The sequence below is a fragment of the Penaeus japonicus genome, unplaced genomic scaffold (genome assembly GCF_977035675.1).
Source record: "Penaeus japonicus unplaced genomic scaffold, GWHDUDI00000001_assembly GWHDUDI00000036, whole genome shotgun sequence".
NCBI lineage: Eukaryota > Metazoa > Arthropoda > Malacostraca > Decapoda > Penaeidae > Penaeus > Penaeus japonicus.
Genome location: NW_028234438.1, coordinates 2,706,985 through 2,716,984, shown reverse-complemented (window position 1 = coordinate 2,716,984; position 10,000 = coordinate 2,706,985). Strand labels below are relative to the sequence as shown.

Below are 10,000 nucleotides of genomic sequence, written 5' to 3'. Positions count from 1 at the left end.
GGGTGGGTGGGTGGGTGGGTAGGTGGATGGGTGGGGGGGAGGTAGGAGATTGTCTTGTTTTTGTTTTCTTTCTTTCTTCGTTTCTTTCTCTTTTTCCTTCTTTCTCTCTTTCTTTTTTTTTGCTCTTTCTTTCTTTCTTCCTCTTTTTCCTGCTTTCTTTTTTTTCTTTTTTCTCTCTTTCTTTCTTCCTTTCTTTCTCTTTTTCCTTCTTTCTCTCTTTCTCTCTTTCTTTTCTTTTTGCTCTTTCTTTCTTTTTTTCTCTCTTTCTTTCTTTCTTCCTCTTTTTCCTGCTTTCTTTTTTTTCTTTTTTCTCTCTTTCTTTCTTCCTTTCTTTCTCTTTTTCCTTCTTTCTCTCTTTCTCTCTTTCTTTTCTTTTTGCTCTTTCTTTCTTTTTTTCTCTCTTTCTTTCTTTCTTCCTCTTTTTCCTGCTTTCTTTTTTTTTCTTTTTTCTCTCTTTCTTTCTTCTTCTTCTTCTATTTCTATTTCTACTTCTTTATTCTACTCCCACTCATACTCATACTCATATTTATACTCATACTATATACTCACCTCACCTCCACATTTCTCCCTTTCTTTCTCACTCGCCCTCACCCTCCCCTCTCCCTTCCCGCTACCCTACTCCTCCCCACCCCCTCCCCCTCCGCCCTCCTCCACCTTCTGCAGTCCCATCCCATCCTCCCCATCTCCATCTCACCCTCCCTCCTCTACCTCTCTCCCTATCCCGTCCGCTCCTTCTCGCTCAACCCCTCACCCCTTCTCTCCCTATTCCTCTCCTTTTTTCCCCGCCCTCCCACTCCTACTCCCCCTCCCCCTCCCCCTCCCTCTCCTTCTCCCTCCCCCTATCCCACTCCCCCTCCCTCCCCCCATTCCCCTCACCCTCCCTCTCCCTCTTCCACTCCCCCTCCCTCCCCCTATCCTTATCCCACTCCCACTCCCTCTCCCTATCCCACTCCCCCTCCCTCGCCCTCACCCTCCCCCCTTCCTCACCCCCTCCCACTCCGCCTCCCTCCCCCTATCCCCCTCCCTCACCCTCACCCCTCCCCCATCCCTCCCTCCCCTCACCATCACCCCTCCCCCATCCCTCCCTCCCCTCACCCTATCCCACTCCCTCACCCTATCCCCCTCCCTCTCCCCCTCCCTCACCCTCACCCTCCTCCCTCCCTCACCCTCACCCTCACCCTATCCCCCTCCCTCACCCTCATACCCCTCCCTATCCCACTCCTACTCCCTCTACCTCTCCCTATCCCCCTCCCTCACCCTTCGCCTATCCCCCTCCCTCCCCCTCCCTCCCCCACTCCCTCCCCACTTCTCCCTCCCTCCCCTCACCCCCTCCCTCACCCTCACTTACATAACAAGGCTGCTGAAGGTAGTAGGTGAGACAGAAGGGCACGCCCACCAGTAGCGTGTGCATCACCCACGTGTTGGCAACGTGCACGCCCAAACACGCCCATACTGCACGCGATTTCAACACCCGTCGCCAAGCCAGGTTCTGCGGATTCAAGGTCATAGGAATGAATAATTTTGTAATAATTTTGTGCGATGATATAGGGTCGAAATTCGTGTTTTAACTTCAGAGTAAGATTCGAGGTGGGGTGATGGAAATTCTAATTCTAAATGCAAAGTAGGATGATATAACTTCTAATTATAAATGTAAAGTAGGATGATATAACTTCTAATTCAAAATGTAAGGTAAGATGATATAACTACTCCCTAGGATGATATAAATTCTAATTCAAAATGCAAATTAAAATGGCTTGATTTCTAATTGAAATTTTGATTTTTAAACATAAACATTTAGGTTCTGAATGTATAAAAAAAATACATGAGAATTGAAATCAAAATGATATTAATTATAAATTAAAGATGAACAAATACACTAAATAATAACAAAGGAAAATATAATGTATAATGTTTTAAATCTGATAAAAAGAGGATTAAGACAAATTGCAAAAGAAATTAAGAAACAAATAATATCTAAAACAAAAAAAAGTCACGAAAATATTTAAAATCAAATAGTTAAATAAAATTAACAAAGACATTAATAAATAATGTAAATGATAATAATAATGATAATCATCATCTTCAATATCATCATCATTATTGTTATCATAATTTGTGTTATCATCACTATCATCATTATCCTTATTCTTACTATTACTATCATTACCATCACCATTATCATCATTATCATCATCCTTAATATTACCAATTTTACCATCACCATTATCATCACAATCATCATCCTCACTATCACCACCATAACCATCACCATTATCTCATAACAAAAACGAAAGAAATCTTGTAGTTACCTGATGGACATTCGCCTCGCCGGACGGTAGCATGAGACACGGCAGAAGAAGCACCAAGGCCAGGCTACCGAGGGTGTACGTGGCTACATACCAGTCGTCCAGACTACCCAGTCCCACTCCCAGACAGGTGCCCAGGTAAGGTCCTTTTGGAGGCAAGGTTACCCGGATTCGGTACAGGAGAACGCGGGTAGGGAGTGGGAGGGAGTGGGAGTGGGGTGGGGGTGGGGAGAGAAGAAAAAGATATATATATATGTATGTATGTGTATGTATGATAATCTAAGTACGATGTATAGATAAGAGGGGATAGAGAACTTGCTGATAAGACGTTCTCGTGATGGGGGGGTATCTTAATTATGTTTGTTGGCTAAGGTAATTAATTGGCTCGTTCCTCTATCTCTCCTTGTATAATAAGATTGTATAGATGAAGGAATCTTGGGGATGTAACGGCCGCTAAGATGAATGATAGATAACATGTGACCGTTATTCAAGCGCCCATATACCGCTAGGTGAAGTAGAGAGTGGTAGAGGCCTTTGAAGGTTATGAATGAGTATGGAAAAGTACACAAGATATGTTATTGATGTTACTCATTACTCAGTCACATCGTTATGAGAATCACGATGGAAATGTTACGTCAGAGTTTTTACAACATCTTGTCCTGTGGGATTTTTCATTTTTATATATTCTTCAAATGTTACAATGAACTCTGGCCAAAGACAGGTATACCTTATGACACTATCATCGGAGAGTCTAAACTGAAAATCGGGATTTAAGATTTAACGACCAATGACAAGGTCACAGGTATTATAAAACGAAATACTTTTTTTTATCAGTTAAGCACTGATATACAGTGAAGAGCTTATAAAACGAACCGCAAGTATAGCAACATGTGTAGAAAGATGAAGGGGAACAAAAATAAATAAAACGTGACTTTTCGATTCAAATTCTACCCGTCACCAGAATTTTAAATAGAAATGGACTTCGGTTTCATCTACCCCCCCCCCCCCCGTCAATAAGTCAGATAATAGTGTTCGAATGTATTGTATGCCTGTCTCTGCCTAGAGTTAATGGTGATAATTGAAGAATAGGCATAGCATCAATCTCTATTGTTTATCTTGTAATTGCGGTTGTGTTTCATTTGAAGAGCTGAGAGATCACGAAACTCATTCATAACAGTTTGAACTAGAGGCAACTGATGAATCTGTGTTGTTACGATTCATCAATATACATATATATTTTTCTTAAAATGGCGTCGAACGGTTGAGACCCACCCAATTTTTTTTTTTTTTTTTTTTTTTTTTTTTTTTTTTTGGGGGGGGGGGGGTTGTTGTATAACTGATTATCATAAAAACTTGACCTAGACACTGGTAGCTTCACTAAAGTTGTTTTCAATATCATACTTTTCTCCAACAACAACCAATGAGGATGAGAACATGAACACCACAAAAAAAGGGGGGGGGGAGGGGGAACATCGGATACTGATTACATAAACAAGAAGAAGAACGCAAAAAAAAAAAAAAAAAAAAAAAATCCTATGACCCCTCGCACGTACACCCACAGACAAAAAGAAGATCCTCCGAAGGCTACAAAAAGTTATTTATCCTTGAGGAAAAAGTCTTTAAGGAGAAGAAGTAAGGAAAACTCAAGTTTAAAAAAAAAAAAAAAAAGGTCTATTTAGGATCAAAACAAAGATGATATATGGAGTTAGTGGAGTTATTCTATTATGATATATATCCTAAAAGAACACCATATTACAAATAAGGGAGAATCAACTATATAAAAAAGAGATGGATGCATCATCACCATATCTAGATTGCATAAACAACAACAACAAAAAAATGTGAGCCCTTGCACGTACACACACAAAAAAGAGGATGTCATATGAACAAAGTTTTTATTAATGGGTGGGGTGGGGGGGGAGAAGAAGGGGAAAAGGAAGATGGAGAAGGAAGAGAGGAGGAAGAAGAAGAAGCAAACCGGAAACCTAAAATGGAGTCCAGTCTTGAATGAAACGGAAAGAGGAGAGGAAGAGGAGGGGGAGGGGGGGAGGAAGAGGAGGAGGAGGTGGAGAAGGAGAAGAAGAAAAAATAGAAGGAGTAGAAGAAGAAGAACAAAAAGTGGAATGAGTAGAAAAGGAAGAAGAAGTAGAAGGAGTAGAAAAGGAAGAAGAAAAAAAGGAGGAGGAGGAGAAATAAAATAAAACAGAAACGAAGTGAAAGGCGTGAAAAAAAGCAAGAAATTCATAAAAGACGATGATACAAAAGAAGAAGAAGAAAAGAAGCAGATGATGATGAAGAAGAAACAGAAGAAGAACAAGAACAAGAAGAAACAAAACAGGAAATTATAAAAAGGAGAACAAAGTCGAGATGAAAACGAAGTGCAAGATGTGGTAGAAAAAGAATGATAATAAAAAAGAACAAGAAATTCATCGAAAATCTGGCAAAGGGAGATGAAGAAGAAGATGAAAAGGAAAAAAAAGTAAAAGAAAAAAAGAAAAAGAAAAACAGAAGACAAACATAAGAAAGAGAAGAGGAAACATATAATAATAAGAAGAAAATGAAGACGAAAAAAAGAAGAAGAAAAAGAGGAATCAAAAGAAAGAAGAAAAAGAAGTCAATAACAGAAGAAGGAAAAGAAAAAAAAAACAGAAGAAGAAGAAAAAGAAGAATCAAAACAGTAAAAGAAGAAAAAAAAGAAAACCGAAAACAGTAAAATAAGAAAAAAAAAAAAACGAAAACAGAGAAGGAGAAAAATAAAGAAAAATCAAAACCAAAACAGAATAAGAAAAAAAGAAAAAGGAAAACCCAAAACCAGGAAATCCCAAAACAGGAGAACACCGTTTGAGTCGAAGCGGGCGAGGGAGCCAGAAAGAACATGAAGTCTACTCACCAAGGAAGGTCACCAGAGATGCGAGATTCCGCGACGATTCCGGAATATCTTCAAGAATTCTTAAGACGGCGGGGAAACTCAAGCCCTGAGGAAGGGGGAGAAAATGTGAGGATTCTCGTTTCGTTTCGTTTCGTTTTTTTTTTTTTTTTTTTTTTTTTTTTTTTTTTTTTTTTTTAGGGGGGGGGCTTCGTTTGGAAATATGGGGAATTAGAATGGAATTGGAATGTTGAGGAGAGATACGGATGAATATCTATATATCTATCTTTATATATATATATACACACACACACACACACACACACACACACACACACACACACACACACACACACACACACACACACACATATATAATATATATAATATATATATATATATTATATATATATATATATACATATATATATATATATATATATATATATATATATATATATATATAAACTTATATAACATATTATAGATATATAACATAAATATTACATAACATATTATAGATATATAACATATAAACATATAAATGTATATATACACACACATACACACACACACTTTGTAAATCAAAAATCAAGAGAACGCAAAAAGCGGACAAATATAAAATATTGATAAGTAAGAGGTCAAGAAGCAGAGGTTTTATGAATGCAACAATAATCAGTCATCATTCAGCAACAACTTCACTTAAAAAAATACCACTAAAAAAATAACCACTAAATTTTTTCGTTCCTTATTTACCTACACAAACGCCCTATGCAAATATTTAAATTAAGAACCCCTAACTTATTTCTCGACACAAATACCCTATTTCTAAAACCTTATTTCCCGACACAGTTACCCTGATTTTTAGAACCAATAAAATGATCCGAACTACTAATCTTATTTCTAGAAACACAAACATCCTCGTTTTGGAACCCCTGAGGTAATTTTTCGTTCCTTATTTCCCGACACAAATGCCATATGCAAATATTTAAGTTAAGAACCCCTAACTTATTTCTTGACACAAATACCCTATGCCTTATTTTTCGAACCAATAAAATTACCCGAACTGCTGATTTTAATTCTAGAAACACAAACATCCTCTTTTTGGAACCCCTGAGGTAATGGAAAGTAATGTAAAAGTACGTACCTGCGCTGCCCCCTGAACTACCCTGAGGGACAGTAGAGCCCAGGGACCTCCTAGGGACACAGGGTGGGTGACGAGACCAAGGACGCCAGTCACGCCCACAGAAACCGCCAGGACAACGCCCACGCCCGCCCTTGGGAGAAAAAAAAAGATAATTTGTAAGTCATGGTGAGTATTGGGTTTGGTTTGAATGGATGGCAGGGGGAAGGGGAGGGGATGGGGGTGGGGGTGAGGGGGAGGGGAGGTGGGGGGTGGACTGCGTGTTGTGGTGGTCTTTCTCTCTTTTTTGTTTTTTTTTTTCTTCTTTTTTTTCCTTTTGCTTTTTCTTTTCTTTTACCTTTCTCTCTTTATTTTCTTTTTTTTTCTTTCTCTTCCTCAGTCTCTGTCTCTCGGTCTCGGTGTCTCTGTCTTTGTATTCCTCTTCCTTTATCTCACCCTCTCTCTATCTCCTTTTTTTCTCAACTTTTTTACCAAGAAGATGATTTTTTTTGTCTTTTTTGTCAACGCCCCTAAATCTTCAAGGATGTCTTCAGACTTTGATTAACTGATATCCCTTGCTCATCCCTTCCCCCTTCTCCCTTCTCCCTTCCTTCGTCCCCCTCCCCCGCTTTCCTCCTTCTCCCTTCCCCTTCTCCCTTCCTACCTCCCCTTCCCCCCTACTCCCTTCCTCCTTCTCCTTCTCCCTTCCCCCTTCCTACCTCCCGTTCCCCCTTCCCCCTACCATCTTCTCCCTTTCCCCTACCACCTTCCCCCCTTCTCCCACCTTCTCCCTTCCTCCCTCCCTACCCCATGATTTTAATTACAAATAACTTTATTGATAAGCCCTCTACGTCCATATTAATTTCTTTATAAAGGTGAAGCTCCACTATTTTATAATCGACATGTTCGAGATGAATAAATAATTAGTAAAAATAAAGCATGAGAGTAAGATAATTGTCATTCTTTCTTCTTCTTCTTTCCTTCTTCCTCCCTTTTCTGCTTTGCCTCCTCGCCACTCCCTTCCCTCTTCTCTTCTCTTCTACCCCTGTTTACCCTCCCCTGTCCTTTCTCTCCCTCTCTCTTCTCTCTCCACTCCTTCAATATTTCTTTCCTCTCTCCCCTCCCCTCTTCTCCATAACCATTCCCTCTTCCTCTCTTTCCTTCCCCTCCTCCACTACCTCCTTCCTTCTCCTCCCCTCTCTCTCCTCCCCTCCCCTCCTCCCCTGTCCTCCCCTATCTTCTCTCTCCTCACCTCCCCCTCCTCCATCTCCTTCCCTCTCTCTCCTCCCCTCCCCTCCTCCCCTGTCCTCCCCTATCCTCTCTCTCCTCCCCTCCCCTCCTCCTCTGTCCTCCCATCCTCCTCCTCCCTTTTCCCTCCTCCCCCCCTCTTCCCTTTCCTCCCTCCTCCTCCCCCTCCTCTTCTATCCCTTCCCTCCTCTCCCTCCTCTCCCCTTCTCCCGCGCTTCCTTTGCTCTAGAATGTTCAAGACTGCCCCTTTCCCCTTAGTCGCGTGGGCGGCCCAGTAAGCGAGTCATTGTCATCACAAGACAGGCTAAGGATAGACCATCCCCCTTCCCCTCCCCCCTTCCCCTCTCTCTTCCTCCATTCCCCTCCCCTCCTTCCCCTCTCTCTTCCTCCCTTATCCTCTTTCTTCTCACCCTTCCCCTCTCTCTTCCTCTCTTCCTCCATTCCCCTCCCCTCCTTCCCCTCTCTCTTCCTCCCTTATCCTCTTTCTTCTCCCCCTTCCCCTCTTTCTTCCCCTTCACCCACCTTTTTCCCCTTCCCCTTTCTTCCTCCCCTCTTTCCTCTTACTCTAAAATTTCCCTACCTCCCTCATACTCCTCCCGCCCTGTATTAGTAGTCTCCCCCTCTACCACCTTCCCTCCCTCCCTCTTCGCTTGGCATTCCCTTAAACTCAACCCCTCCCCATCCCTCCCCTCCCTCTAACCACCCTCCTACCTACCCTCCTACACACCCGCTCTCCACACCTCCCTTCCGCATACCTCCCTTCCTCTCCCCTCCCCTCCCCTTCCCCTTCTTCTTCTCCTTCTCCTTCCCCTCCTCCCTTCCCCCTCCTCCCCTTCCCTCCCCCCCTTCCCCTCCTCCCCTCTCCCCTTCCCCTTCCCCCTTCCCTTTCCCTCTCCCTTCCCCTCCTCCCCTTCCCCCTCCCCCTCTCCCTTCCCCTCTCCCTTCCCCTTCCTCTCCCCCCCTTCCCCTCCTCTCTTCTCCCCTCCCCTCCCCCTCCCCCCCTTCTTCATCGTCTGGAGCGTGTTCTTGATCTCGGGTTGACGCGTCTTAGTAACGGAAGCCTTTTACTCCCGAGATTAATTCCTGGAGTGGAGGGATGGGGGGAGGATGGAGGATGGGGGGGAGAGGAGGGAGAGGAGAGGGGGAGGTGGAAGGAGAGGGGGAGAGGATGAGGGAGGAGGAGAGAGGATGGGGGGGGGGTGGAGTGGGGGATGGAGGTGGGAGAGGAAAGGGGAGGTGAGGAGAGGAGGAGGTGGGGGAGAGGGGGTGGAGGGGGAAGAGGGAGAGGAGGGAGAGGAGAGGGGGTGGATGGAGGGAGGTGGGAGGATGGGGGAGAGGAAAGGGGAGATGAGGAGAGGAGGTGGGAGGTGGAGGGAGAGGAAAGGGGGAGGTGGGAGAGGAGGGAGAGGTGGGAAGAGGATGAGGGGGAGAAGGTGTGAGGTGGAGGGAGAAGAGGGAGAGGAGGAGAAGGGAGGATGGGGGAGAGGAGGTGGTGGGAGGTAGAGGGAGAGGGGGTGGGAAGAGGAGGATGGAGGTGGAGGGAGAGGATAAAGGTGGAGGGAGAGGGGGGAGAGGAGGATGGGGCAGAAAAGGTGGGGGAATAGAGGGGAGGAGGAAGATGGAGGGAATAAAGAAAGTGTTGCATAATAAGAGAAGGGAAAAGATAAAGGAAATAAAGAAAGAAGGCAGACAGAAAGAGAGAGAGAGATAGGAAAAAAAAGAGAACTGCAAACATTTCAAAATAAACAATACAAAATTTCAAAACACAAATAAAAACAATAACCTAAAACACAACTCGCATTCCACCATACTTACTTATCGACAAACTTGTCAGCCAAGGCGGCAGTCACAAGCCACGCCCAGTACACGCTGCTCAGGACGGCGCCTTCCACCAGCAGCCCCCATCCGGCCTGCAACAATGCAACATCCGTAATCAACTCGACTGGCAGTGACACGGGAAGGGAGGTAAAGGCGAGAGGTGGAGGGGGAGGGGGAGGGGGAGGGGAGGGGGAGGGGGGAGGAGGGAGGGAGGGGGGGGGGGAGGGAGGGAGGGAGGTAAAGGCGAGAGAGGGAGGGGGGGGGGGTGAGGGGGGGGAGGGAGGGGAGGGGGAGGGGGAGGGGGAGGGGGAGGGGAGGGAGAGGGAGAGGGAGGGGGAGGGAGGGAGGGAGGGAGGATGATGTGAAAGGTAGGTAGAGAGGGAGGGAGGGAGTGAGTGAGGGGGAGGGGACAGGATAGTGTTGTGTGTCATCTCGTGGAAAGTGTGTATATTTGTGTGTGTGTGTGTTTGTGTTTTGTGTTTGTGTGATTGTGTTTGTGTTTGTGTGTGTTTGTGTTTGTGTGTGTGTGTGTGTGTGTGTAGGGAAATATATAGGAAATAGATTGCGAACGCACAAATGCACTTACATACACAAATACGTACACACACACACATGCATAAATTTGATATACTTTTTTTT

General features: G+C 44.2%; 1 protein-coding gene across 1 annotated transcript in view; it reads right to left on the bottom strand.

Moving 5' to 3' along the window:
• The window catches only part of LOC122246956 (uncharacterized), a 52,523-nt gene that overhangs the window by 21,923 nt on the left and 20,600 nt on the right, over positions 1-10,000 (bottom strand). The window contains exons 4-8 of the mRNA XM_086531756.1: positions 9,359-9,453; positions 6,320-6,449; positions 5,197-5,281; positions 2,310-2,452; positions 1,349-1,489 (exon numbers count right to left, since the gene is read on the bottom strand). Of these exons, the coding sequence (XP_086387882.1) occupies positions 1,349-1,489; positions 2,310-2,452; positions 5,197-5,281; positions 6,320-6,449; positions 9,359-9,453 (594 nt within the window). The remainder of the gene's footprint in view (positions 1-1,348; positions 1,490-2,309; positions 2,453-5,196; positions 5,282-6,319; positions 6,450-9,358; positions 9,454-10,000) is intronic.